The sequence below is a fragment of the Spermophilus citellus genome, assembly GCF_964194105.1.
Source record: "Spermophilus citellus genome assembly, chromosome: 9".
Classification (NCBI taxonomy): Eukaryota; Metazoa; Chordata; class Mammalia; order Rodentia; family Sciuridae; genus Spermophilus; species Spermophilus citellus.
The window spans coordinates 125923905-125937268 of record NC_138191.1 but is presented as its reverse complement, the minus strand read 5'-3'; the positions used below and the strand labels follow the sequence as shown (position 1 = coordinate 125937268).

General features: G+C 57.7%; 1 protein-coding gene across 1 annotated transcript; it reads left to right on the top strand.

The window, feature by feature from the left end:
- Positions 1-2184: 2184 nt before the first annotated feature.
- Positions 2185-13088, top strand: HTR6 (5-hydroxytryptamine receptor 6; the record flags this gene model as incomplete). Its single annotated transcript, XM_081308502.1, has 3 exons — positions 2185-2898; positions 11088-11246; positions 11373-13088. The coding sequence occupies 3 exons, from the start codon at positions 2185-2187 to the stop codon at positions 11814-11816; spliced, it is 1317 nt and encodes a 438-aa protein (XP_081164628.1). The 3' UTR covers positions 11817-13088.
- Positions 13089-13364: the final 276 nt, after the last annotated feature.

Below are 13364 nucleotides of genomic sequence, written 5' to 3'. Positions count from 1 at the left end.
TCCTGAGCCGGGGTCCAGCTCCTGTGTTAGTACATTCTGTTCCCCGGAGACGGAGACGTGCAGTGCGGTGTAGAGGCGGGAGGACAGGCCTCCTCCACCGCTGCCTAGATTCACCTGGGGCTTAGGGGTGGGTGGAGGCGCTGCAGGGTCTGAAGTTTTTGTTAGAAGGTACCTTCACCACCAGAGCGGGCTCCCTCTGTCCTAAACCTACAGCAGATCTGAGTTTCAGTTTCTACTTGATTGGTTGCTGCTCGGGACCTTGGGAGGAGCCCTTGACTTCTCTGAGCCCCACTTAAATACATTCTTCTTGCCTTTATTTTTGGGGTAGGAATATTAAGAATAGGAATAATATAAGGAACACAGCAGGGCCTTATACATGGGAAATATTACTTTTTTTTTTTTTTTTTTTTTTGGTACCTGGGATTGAACTCAGGGGCACTCGGCCACTGAACCATATCCGCAGCCCTATTTTGTATTTTATTTAGAGGCAGCTCCCTTTTGCGGAGGCTGGCTTTGAACTGGCAATCCTCCTGCCTTAGCCTCCCGAGCGGTGGGATTACACGCGTGCGCCACCACGCCCGGCTTATTTTTCTTTTTCTGAAAAAGATGCTCCAGATCCTCTTTATACTGCTGTGCCTTTTCCTTTTTTCTATAGCAATGATCACCTTATGATCACTCTGTATGTTTACTATGTTTATTGTTTATTCCACTGTAAGGTAAGTTCCACGGAGGCGGGGATCTTTGTTTTGGTCACTGCAGTGTCCTGAGTAGTCACAGCAATGTCTGATGCCTACTATGTTCTGAAGAAGTTGTTTGTCAAATGAGAATGGAATCTGCAATATGAATCTGCACAGCAGCCTTAGGTAACGGAGGGTCACAGCCAGGGGGCGCCACACCCCTCTGCCTACCGCCCTGGAGGATTCCCACCTCGGTTCGCTCGCCGTTATACTGGGGACACCAACAGGTCAGGGACTTCCTCCGCAGTACCTGGTGCGGTGTTGGTTCTTGCTCAAAAGACCAGAGGAGTCAGCTCACTGCTCAAGCTAAAGGGGAAAGATGCCGGGAATTATTAGCCCATTTTGTAGGTTCAGCAATCGAGGCCCAGAGGGGCGATAAAGACACTTGCCCAGTATTCCGCAGCTGGTTCCCCTCGAAAGCGCGGCGACCCACGCCGGGAGGGACCAGAGCTTACTGTGGAGGGATCCCTGGGTACCGGCAGGTCACAGCCCTCTTCTTTGAGTTCCGCCTGCGCCATCACCACGTGTGGGCTGGGGAGGGGGGTGCGGGGGTGCGGGGACTGCCATCTCCCTGGAGGCGACTCGGTGCGGCTCGGGCGCTCGGAGCGTGCCTCCACCGCCTGGGGTACTGGGACCCTCTGCGGCGAGGCTGGGGCCCGTCTCCCCGCCCACCGCGGGGCGGGGCGCACGCTCGGCGGCCCCGGGACCGCGCGCTCCCGAAGCAGCCCCGGCTCCTCGCCGCGCCTCCCGTGCTCCCGAGTCCCCGGCCCACGGCCGCGTCTCCTCCAGCCCCGCGGGCCTGCGGCAATCGCCGGCAGCCGAGCGCCCCAGGTACGGAGCGCGGGCGGGCAGGGGCGGAGGGCGGCGCTGCCCTCTGCCGCCCGCGGGGCCTGTCCGGCACGGCCCGGGGCCTCCCGCGTGCCGCAGGGCTGCCTCTGCGTCGGCGGGCTTTGCTACGGTCCCTGGGCCACCAAACCGTGACCCCAAGCGCGACGGCTTCGAGCTAGCGTTCCAACACGCCCACCCTCGCAGGGCAGCCTGCGCCGCCGGACAGCGCCCTCGGCCCCGGGTCTCGCCTTCCTGGTGCCCCCGCCCCGACCCTAGGCCCGCCCCCTCAGGGGACTGTCCCACTCGGGGGAGCCCAGCCGACCTCCGCCTAACTTTCCGCGGCTCCCTTCAGGGGAACTCGCTCATCAGGTGCCCCCCCCCCCAAACTTCCTGCCCGTGGCCTCGAGGGGTCCCTGCCGCATCCCGGGGCGCGGGAGATATAACCCCAGTGCCTCCACTTCTGGTCGCTGCCCCTTGACTTAGCGCCCCGCCCCTCTCTTGTCGCCTACCCGTCTGGGGACGGAGTTGCTCTTCTATCGGACAACAACCTCGGCTCCTCCAGGCTGCTCACCGTCTCCCCGCCCATCCTATCACGTCTCTGTACGCATCCCCAGCCTCCATGGTCCCAGATCCAGGCCCTGCCAACAACAGCACCCCGGCCTGGGGCCCCGGACCCCCGGCGGCCCCCGGGGGCAGCGGCTGGGTGGCGGCCGTGCTGTGTGTGGTCATAGCGCTGACCGCGGCGGCCAACTCGCTGCTCATCGCGCTCATCTGCACGCAGCCAGCGCTGCGCAACACGTCCAACTTCTTCTTGGTGTCGCTCTTCACGTCGGACCTGATGGTGGGGCTGGTGGTGATGCCACCGGCCATGTTGAACGCGCTGTACGGACGCTGGGTGCTGGCGCGTGGCCTCTGCCTGCTCTGGGCGGCTTTCGACGTGATGTGCTGCAGCGCCTCCATCCTTAACCTCTGCCTCATCAGCCTGGACCGCTACCTGCTCATCCTGTCGCCGCTGCGCTACAAGCTGCGCATGACGCCCCCGCGCGCCCTGGCGCTGGTCCTGGGCGCCTGGAGCCTGGCTGCGCTCGCCTCCTTCCTGCCTCTGCTGCTGGGCTGGCACGAGCTGGGCCACGTGCGGGCACCTGCTCCCGGCCAGTGCCAACTGCTGGCCAGTCTGCCCTTCGTCCTCGTGGCGTCAGGCCTCACCTTCTTTCTGCCCTCTGGTGCCATCTGCTTCACCTATTGCAGGATCCTCCTGGCTGCCCGCAGGCAGGCCGTGCAGGTGGCCTCGCTCACCACCGGCGTGGCCAGCCAGGCCTTGGAGACACTGCAGGTACTGGGGATGCTCCCGCAGATCTGGGCTTGTGGGAGGGACAGGAATGAGTGGCCCTTGTGGCCCACCACTTAGTAGAGACTTGCCGATGACCTCCTCTGGGCCTTCCTGGTGCCCACCTTTCCTCTCAGCTCAGGACAGTGCCATTGGGATGCAGGGCAGGCAGCTGACTGTGTGCAGGGAATCTAGGGTGGCCACCCTTCCCCCATCTGCTCCTCCCTCCTCTTCCTCATCATGGCACCATGGTGGTCTCATGTCGGAAACTCAGGGAGAATCTCTCTCTCGCACTCATGCCATTCTTGATCCAGGCCCGTTGGGTCTGCTTCCTGAATAGGTGCTGTCTCCACTGGCACCTCCTGAATCCAAGCCACATTGCTTCTCACCTGGGAGCCTTGGGAGGCCTCTGCTGGCTGCCTGCTTCCAGGGCAGGTGAGCGGCTACCTCCTCTGCTCAGGAGCCAGAGCAACTTACAAAGGAAGTAACCAGTTGCTCCCCTGCTCAAACCCCCACTGCACTCAAGATATCTCAGGATGTGCCTCAGGATGTGGACCTGCGGCCTTCCTCCCTGTCTCCCCTCTGCCTCTCTCTTAGGCTGCACCCAGCAACCTTGGCGCCCTCATGCAGCCCTTAGCAGGCACCAGGCTCCAATCTGTGCTAATGTCTTTGCACTTGCTGCCCCCTCCGCCTGGCATGCTCTTCCCTGGGCCTGCTCCTGTCTGACCCTTTCCAGCTCACCTGTTCCCAGAATGGTCTTGACCGTCCTGTCTGCAGAGCCATCACCCTGCCCCATCTGTTCTCCGTCAAACCCCAGCTTACTCGTGGTCTGGGTCATCCTGGCTTAAATATTAGCCCTGTTGGGGGGTTGCATGGATCTAGCTCAGTTTTGGTCCCCAGGGCACATAATAGATGCTCGATAACTGCTTGTGAATGGGGAAGGCACTCTGAGCTCCACGCTCTGTGAGCCCTACAAGTGGCCTGACTGCTCACATTGTGCCCAAGCCCTGTGGTTCGTCTTGAGAGGTGGGGTGTAGGCTGATGAGGCCTGAGCCTCTAAGACGTGGGTCACTAAGTCTAAGGCCCTGGGGGAGGTAGCAGCTGGGCTGCCCAGGGTCATCTTGGCTTGGGGCCTGACTGTGGAGTAAAGGGCTCGCAGCCTCCTGGTGGCCTTCCAGAGCAGCTACTCTGTGGCACTCAGCAGTGAGGCTCAGAGCTGGACCCAGCCCTCCACCTTATGTTAATAAAGATTTGCTTTCTTCTGGGGCCCGCAGACGGCTCAATTGATCAGGCCTTCCCAACTGGGTGCAGTGTCCCCTCCTAAGTCCTTTGGTTTTTCTGTCACTTGACTTGAGGATGAAAGGTGAGAACGCAGGTTTCTCTCCTTTGGGAACTTTCTCAGTTAAAAGGAAGGTAACTCTGGAAGGAAGTGGACAGTCGGCAGCCCTTGCCCTAGGTAGAGGGGGGTCACAGGCGGCATCCACTGACTACCTAGAAGCAGCTCTACCTTCACAGCATGTCCAGGTTCTAAGCGGGTCTTTCCTCTCTCCTGCTGCCCACCAGGGCGGGGCCCCTTCACTGACGCCCGGGTTATTGGCAGTCATCTCCAAACGGACTCCCCAATTCTGACCTTGCTCCCTTTCAACCTTATATAGTAGCTGAGTGATCCCTGTCCCTTCAAGTCATTTGTCTTCTCTGGTTACCTTGCATCTCATGTCCCCAGACCCTCTGTTCCTCATCTGGCTTTCCTCTCCTTTCACCAGCCAACTTGTTCTTTCTCTTTGAGCCACCCTGCTCTCCTGCTGTTCCTCGAACACACGGAGCCCATTCTGTCTCAGGACCTTTGCACTTGCTGTCCCCTCTGTCTGAGTATTCTTCCTTCACACCTACATAGGTTTTCCCATTTCTTCCTTCTGGCCTCCATTCACTTCCTTCCCTAATCTGTCTCTCAAGGGTACTAACTTGCAGCCAGACGTGGTGGGGCACACCTGTAATCCCAGCAACTCAGGAGGCTAAAGCAGGAGGATTGCAAGTTTAAGGCCAACCTCAGCAACTTAGTGAGACACTATCTCAAAAAATAAGTAAATAAATAAAAAAGGACTGGGGGTGTAACTTAGAGGTAAAGCACCCCTGGGTTCAATTCTCCCTCCTCCAGCACCTGCCCTGGGGCCTCTCCAGCCCTAATTTCCCAAGCTATTTCTCTTGGCAGCATCAAGGATAACCTGAAATATTTTATACTCACCATTTATTTGTTGATTACTTACTTCCTCCAGGAGGATGAAGCCTGTGAGGGTGGGGACTGGTCTTTTTGTTTACTGTGTGTTTCTAGCACCTCACAGGGCACCCAGCACGTCCTGGGTGCTCAGCACGTGTTCACAGGGGGATGGAGTGAGCACAGCACCCCAGGGAGCTGGGCTCCAGGCTGCCCACGTCGCTGCCTAGTCTCTCTCTGGGCAAGATCCTAAATCGCTTTTTTTTTTTTTTTTTTGGTACTGTGGATTGATTGAACACAGGGGCGCTTTACCACTGAGCTACACCCCCAGCTCTTTTTATTTTTTAATTTTGAGACAGGGTCTCACTGAGTTGCTGAGGCTGGCCTTAAAATTGTGATCCTCCTGCCTCAGCCTCCTGAGTGCTGGGATGACAGGTGTGTACCACCACCCATAATAATAAGCCTAGTTATAAGCTTTTTATCATGTGAATTCATTTCTTTGATAGCATGTATTGAGTACCTACTGTGTACAGGAGCTGCTGTGGGCTGCAGATGTGGTGTGAGCAGGACTGGCGAGGCCCTGCCCTCTTGGAATCTGGGTTCTGGCTGGAGAGAGAGATTTGGAGAGGCAGACGCTGATCATGAAGCGCTCTCAGGAGGGCGGTGGAGCCTAGGGAAGGGGCGCCTCTCTCAGCCAGTGTTCTGCATCTACTCACTGTGTGTGTGTTGGGAAACTACACAGGTCACAGTGAGTCTTAAAACCAGGTGCCATGCCCTGGGCACTGGGGCCAGCACCCTACCTCCAGGACAGAATGACCCACAGCCCTTGAGCTGTGCACAGCCCCCATCCTCAGCGAGCCCTGTGTTTCCATCGTCTCTGGAAATGGCCTGCTTTGGGGGAATTTGTGTCTGGGCTGCTGCTCTATCCTGAGCCCTGTGTGGTGACTCTTTTCCTCCTCCAGGGCCGCCTGTCACAGAGGCCAGCAGTGTCCAGCCTGGACATGGGGCCTCTCTCCGTGCCAGGACCTTAAGGCACCTCAGGGACCCTGTCCTCCGGCGCTCTGCCCACTCTGCCTTTGCCCCCTCCCCCTCCAGCTTCTAGTTTCCCCACAGAGGGGACAAGCCGAGCACAGGTCTCCGAAGTCCCCCCCCCCCCGGGGGTTGAGAACCTTCTAGCTGGTCAGCATCAGTGTCCCCCCCACATACGCCTGTGTGTGCCATGGGCTTTCAGAAGCCTCTGGTTGGTCCAGTGGTTTCCCAGGCCTTCCTGGCAGCCCAGGGCCCGGGAGAGAGGCCCTGCTGGGCTGCGGGGGATGGGCTGGGGTGTGGGGCTCAGATGCTGCGGGGCAGGGGTGGTGCGAATGAGTGTGTGCACATGAGTGTGCATGTGTGAGAGGTGGGTGCCTGGGTAGGAGTGGTGCTCAGCCTTGGGCGATTCTGGAGGCTGAGGGCATGGCCAGGCAGCCTTGGGCAGCACCCAGGCAGTGTGGGTGCTCAGCCTGATAGAGAGGAACAGGAGGGAGCCAACTGGGAGTTCCCTGCAGCCTCCTCCGCTGCATCTCCCACCCTCCCCCTCCTTTCCCACCCAAGCCTCCTTTCTCTGCACCCCCTCGCTTGCTCGCTCTCCCTCACCCAGCTGTGCCTGTGCTGTCTCAGTGATCCATCTCCCTCCACCTCTGTCCTTCCTCCTCCTCCTCCTCCCTGGAGGAGGCTGTGATCACAGGAATATCTGTGTGGGGGAGGAGGGGGTCGAGCTGGGAGAGGCTGGCCCAGGGGCTGTGTGCGGCTGCTCCAAGCCAGGCAGCTGGTGTAGGCAGGGCCCTGGCAGGAGCCTGGTGTCTGTCCTGTCTCTGCCATCACAGCTGGATGACCTTGGAGAAGTCACTTCACCACCCCGTACCCCCCTGGGACTAATAAAACTTATCCTGTGGCCCAGGGCTGAGCTCAGTAGCCTAGACTGTGTGAGGCTTCAGGTTCAATCCCCAGCACTGAAAAAAATCCCGTCTTCCTATCGATGCCACTAGATCAATGTCGCCATGAGGACCCGCTAGGCTGGACACTGACAATAAACAGCAGTAATGACAGCTGGCACTTACATGACCCTATGTGCCAGGAGCTGTCCTGATCACTTTTGTGTATTATCTCACTTAATCCCTAATCCAGTCCTATGAGGTCGATGGTCTTATAATTGCCATTTTACAGAAGAGGAAACACAGGCACAGAGAGGTGGAGGAACTTGCCTGAGTCACTCAGCTGGGTAGTAACAGCCAGAAGCGGCACAGGAAGGCGGGCTCCAGAGCCTGTCTGTGGCCTTCGCACTGAGATCAGATGAGTGTACAAGGTGGGAAGGCACAAGGGAATACATAAGTCCACTCTATTTGATTGTTTTGCAGTGTTGGGGACCCAACCCAGAGACTGGCCCTTGCCAAACGTGTGCCCGACCACCGAGCTGCACCCCTGCTTTCAAGTAAAAAGTCAACAATAAAGTAAAAGATCCCCCAGATCCTTCCCTTCCATCCCCAGGGGCACTCAGTCTTTTGGGCATGTCCTCCGGGTCCTCATTCCGTGTTTACATCTCTGTACACTAGCCAAGGAGTCTTGGTGTTTTGGGGCGTGGGTACTGTGGCACAGGCTTGTAATCCCAGCAACTTGGGAGTCTGAGGCAGGAGGATGGCATGTTCAGGTCAGTCTGGGCAACTTAGTGAGACCCTGTCTCAAAAAATGAAAAGGTCTCAGTGGTAAAGTGCCCCCGGATTTCATCCCCAGGGCCAGCACCCCCGGGGGCCCTGCCTGCCTGCGTCCAACGCTGCCCTCCAAGACGGGAGAAATCCAGGGCTTTCCTGAATGTGTCCTTGACACCCGCAAAGCCAAGTTTCCGTCTTTGTACAAACACACGGAGGGACGGAGTTACGGTGTGCTTTCTCTCCCCGCCGCCCCTCGGCTCCCTTCCAGAATGAGAACCCCTGGTCCTGGGGAAGAGCAGGGCGCAGGCTGTGGCCGGGTTTCAGTACCTCGGACAAGGCTCCGCCTCTGGAAAGGGGAGGGCGCAGGGGGAAGGAGCTCTGCAGAGGGGCAGGGGGATGAGGCAGTGACACATCTTGGCTTTGCCGCCTCCGCCCCCTTCCCATCTGCCAGGGTTGCCTGGGAATCTGGCTCCCTCCTGCCTCTTTCTGATCTTTCCATCTCCCCACAACCAGCCCACCACTGGCTGTCGCAGGAACAAGCGGGTTCTCAGTGAAATTTAGGAAACACTGGCCACTCCCTGGTTTCAAAGCCCAAGTGTGCTTCCCGGTGGCCCAGGCGACCATTCTGTAAATGGTGCACGCTGGGACGTCCTTAAATTGGAAAGATAGGTGGGTCTCACTTTGTGAAAATCTTATATAGGAAAAGCCAGGTTGGTCACAGCACATGGTCTACAGGGGGCTTCCCTCCCCAGCTTTCTGGGCTGTAGAGGCCGCACGATGGAGGCTAGAGCCTTCCAAGTGCCTCTGAACCTTCTGGAAGTGTGGGACTTTGTGTGTGTGTGTGTGTGTGTGTGTGTGTGTGTGTGTGTACAAATTGATGAGCTTTTTTATTTTCTGGGGAGAGGTTTTTGTAGATTAATTAGATTTTTATTTGTTTGGGTGCAGGGGATGGAACACAGGGCCTTGCCATGCTCAACCAGTGCTCTACCACTGAGCTACGCCCACAGCCCTTTTAATTTATGTTGTGACAAGGTCTCACTGTATTGCCAAGTCCCCAAACTTGTGATCCTCCTGCCTCTGCCTCCGGAGGAGCTGGGATTATAGGCGTGAGCCACCACACTCAGCTTACTTCCAAGTTCTACTCAATGACATGAGCACTCACCCAAGCTCTAACTTTGGAATTATCTTTGTAAGAAATGAAGGTGGAGGCTGGGGTCGTGGCTCAGAGGTAGAGCGCTCGCCTAGCATGCGTGAGGCCCTGGGTTCGATCCTCAGCACCACATAAAGTAAAATAAAGGCATTGTGTCCACCTAGAACTAAAAAATAAATATTAAAAACAGAAATGAAGGTGGGACAAAGTTAATCAGTGAGAGAGAAGGAAAAGAAAATAGCTTTTATTGAGCTCCTACTGTGTACCTGGCACTATCTGGCCCAGGAGGTGGGTACTGCCATTTCCATATTATGAATGGTGGGGGGATTAGATGTTTCTCAAGTGTACTCATTCCATTCCTGTCTAACAATTCAGAATTTTCTCACTTCATGTTCCTGGTAGGGCTGGCTCCCTCTGATCCAAACCCATTCTGTATAGAGCACTGCCAGAATAATCACATGAAAGTTTCATTTATAGCGCCTGAGTTCCCTACTGAGAATAGTGAAATGCCTTATGCTTCTGTATTTGCCCACTGACTTGGCCCTAACTAACTAACTAAATATGTGTGGCTTAAAACCTTCCCATGCAGCCAGGCATGGTAGCATCTGCCTGTAATCCCAGGGACTTGGGAGGCTGAGGCAGGAGGATCACAATTTGGAGGCCAGCCTCAGCAACTTATCAAGACCCTCTCTCAAAATAAAAAATATAAAGGGCAGGGGATGTAGCTCGGTGGTTCAATTCCTAGCTTCAATCCTTAGTACTGCAAACGAAACAACCACCCAACAACAAAACAAAAAAAGAAAAACAACCAACCAACCAAGTCCCCTGAGTCCCCCCAGGCCTATTTGGAGTAGAAGCAAAGTTTTAGGACATCAGTGTTTAATATGCCGAATGCACGTGGAAAAGTCAAGGCAACTTAAATGCCCTTGAGAGAAAATGGAATTTAGACCCTTCACCATCTCCACACCACCTAGACCAGCCCTCTTTAGAGAAAGGAGATTAGGATGCTTGGGGACAGGAAAACACCCTCAACTAGTCACTTCAGCTTCTTAAAAATTCATGAAGTCAAAAAGGAGAACTTCTGGGCTATGGCACCAGCCCTGCAGAGCCATCTGAGCTTTGGGGTCTGCTGGTTTCCTGAAGTTCTAACGGCCCCCGGCCTGGTCCTCCTTCTGGTGGCTGCTGGGGAACAGCTTCTCCCCCCCACTTTCTTAAGTACCAGGAATTGAACTCAGGGGCACTCAACCCCTGAGCCCCACCCCCAGCCTATTTTGTACTTTGTTTAGAGGCAGGGACTCACTGAGTGGCTTAGGGCCTCACCATTGCTGAGGCTGGCTTTGAACTTGTGATCCTCCTGCCTCAGCCTCCTGAGCCGCTGGGATTACAGGTGTGCACCACCGCACCCGGCTGCTCTCCTGCTCTTGATGTCTGCTGTCGAGACGGGAGATGCCTGCCAGTCCTGGCATAAGTGACTTGGAGGATTCCAAGGTCACTAGCATCCCTAGCAATCTATAAAAGATTCAACGGCGATCGTTTGCTTTGTGCACACGTTCTCCAAAAACTACAACAAACGCTTCTGTTTTACGGAGCACAAGAGTCATCACACAGGCACACGCATTGTTCCCAAATAGGAAGAGACTCCATACGCTAAGGCGGTGCCCGGCGGCTGCACACACTCTTTCCCTCTTCCTTCAAGTGCTGTTCAAATGTATTCGATTCTTGAACTGCGAAAGGCTCTGGAAAGTTCTGTGTGCTGAAGGTTGACTTGGGGGGATGACTCTGTCCCACTGCGCTGCCTGGAGCTCCTTTGTGGAACACAGGGTCAGGGTCAGGGTCAAGGTCAGGGCTCGTCCAGGTCCATGCCTGGCTCAGTTTGAAACGTTGGTGTCAAGATTTGGTCTAGGACTGAGGTCAGTACTTAGCATTTTGCCCAAATCAGGCTTGGTTGGGTGCCGTAGTCAGCGTGCAGTTTGGAGTCGGGGTCAGGCCTCAGTCTGGGGCCGCAGCTGGGCCAGTCCAGGGTGAGGACTCAGTTAGCTGCTGGCTCTAGAGTTCAGCCTGCAGTTGGGATTGAGGTTCAGTCGATGGCCAGGAGCAGGACCAAACTGGGCTCTTGCTCACCTGACTGCTGTGACCTTCCTTTGCACAGGTGCCCAGGACCCCACGGACAGGCGGGGAGTCGGCTGACAGCCGGCGTCTGGCCACCAAGCACAGCAGGAAGGCCTTGAAGGCCAGCCTGACGCTGGGCATCCTGCTGGGCCTGTTCTTCGTAACGTGGCTGCCCTTCTTTGTGGCCAATGTGGCCCAGGTAAGGCCGTGCCTGGGGGTGGGGCAAGGGGGAGGGTGGGCACCTCCCATGGTGTTTGCCAAATCTGGGCTGGTACCGGGATCCGGTTCCTGCTCTGGGCGGAGGGTGACCCACCTGTGTCCCCAGGCTGTGTGCGACTGCATTTCCCCGGGCCTCTTCGATGTCCTCACGTGGCTGGGGTACTGCAACAGCACCATGAACCCCATCATCTACCCACTCTTCATGCGGGACTTCAAGCGGGCCCTGGCCAGGCTCCTGCCCTGCCCCCACTGTCCTCAGCAGCGCCGGGCCAGCCTGGCGTCCCCCTCCATGCGCACCTCTCACAGTGGCGCCAGGCCAGGCCTCAGCCTGCAGCAGGTGCTGCCACTGCCGCTGCCCCCAGACTCGGGCTCCGACTCCGACTCGGGCTCCAGAGGCTCCTCAGGCCTTCAGCTCACGGCCCAGCTACTGCTGCCCGGCGAGGCCACCCGGGACCCTGCGCTGCCCGCCAGGACCCAGATGGTCAACTTTGACATCGATCCCGCGGACAGGGAGCTGCGTCTGCACCCGCTGGGTACCCCCACGAGCTGACCGAGTTTGGAGCCGGCCGGCGGGGAGATGGGTCAGACGGGCCGGGCCCCCAAGGTCTCAGGCCAACTCCTGCCTGATGCCTGGAAGCCACAGGTCTACAGGGAGCCCCTGAGCTCCAGGCCACCAGAGCTGGCTGGGATGTCGTTGTCTGCAAGATCGTCCCTTCCTGAGTGTGACTCGGGGTTCGTGGGGGATGGTTGGAGGACTCCGGGAGTCAGGAGCAGGACTTCTTGGTTCAGAGGAGGATGAGAAAAATTCCTGCCCTTTGCCCCTTCTCTCAGGTTGGTGGGAGGGGACGCATCCATCTGTCGACGCGGGTCCTGGCTTGGCCCGATCCCTTGTTCCTCAACGCCCGGTCAGCATTCTCATGGCCTTTGGGAGTCTGCTCAGAATGCCCATCTCTGCCCACCCCAGACCGCCGAGTCAGAGTGTGTGTTAAAAGACCCAGGTTGGCCATGGGCCACTGTGGCTGGAGGGGGCTGGCAGAGGGGATCTTTAACCCCGAGAATGCTGTGCAGGACACCGGTTGGACCTGCCAGTCCCCCAGATGTGTGTGGCAGCACAGGAAAGCCCCTGGCCTTCCCAGGCGCAGGCTGCTGGACCTGAACCTTTGCTTTTCTGCTTCTCCCTCGGGGGCCTGGCACGGGCCGCTTGGCCTTTGAGAGCACCGGTTTTCCCCTGTGTAAAGTGGGGTAGTCGTGACACCAGCTCTCGGGTCATTGTGAGCATGAACATGATTCGTACTATGTTTCCAGCCTCAGCGGGGGTCCGCGTATGGTCTACCCTGTTGGTACCACCCTGGCCACCCAGCCCAGGGGTCCTGGCTTTGGCTGGAAAGGGCTATTTGTTCGTATAGTTCTTTTCGGGGGTGGAGGCCAGAGCTGGGCACCTGCTAACCAAGCGCTCCCTCTCTGAGCTGCCCCCCGCCTGGCCCCTCCATTCTCTTAACAGTTCGCTCCCTCTTTTCCGTCCCAGCCCAGATTCCCAGGGGCTAACTCAGTTCCCCAGCTCCCCGTTCTGGGTGCTGGGTGGGGCCCCCGTTGCTCAGGGACCCTCCTGGCCTCCGTCCTGTCCCTCCTGGCGCCAAGGGCGGACAGCACTTTCCCGTTCAGCCTGGGTCATGCGTCTCCCTTGGCCTTGGGCTTCCCCGGACCTGGAAGGGAACAGCCGATGGGAGAAGCCCCACCCCCATCCCACCTCCTTCTAGCTTTCTCTGGGGTCAGTGAGGGCCAGGGGCCTCCAGGGTCAGCAGAGCAGAGCTGAGGAGAGCTCTCCCTGGTGGGGGGCTGCAGGCAGGGGCCTTGCTTTCCGGTCGGGGAACCGGGTGGGGGACTCCTGGCTCCTGCCCACCTGCCCGAGGCTCCTTCCCAGCCGCAGGTTTTCCTTAAAGCCCTGAAGACCCACCAACCAGACTTTCAGGGGTCCCCTGCGCATGGCCTGGCGCTCTCCTTGGTGCTGATCAGACTCAAGCCGGCCCGGGCCACTGGCCACAGAGGGGCCATGGTGCTTGCTGGGACTTCCTCGTGCCTCCAGGCCTGCCCGAGGGGA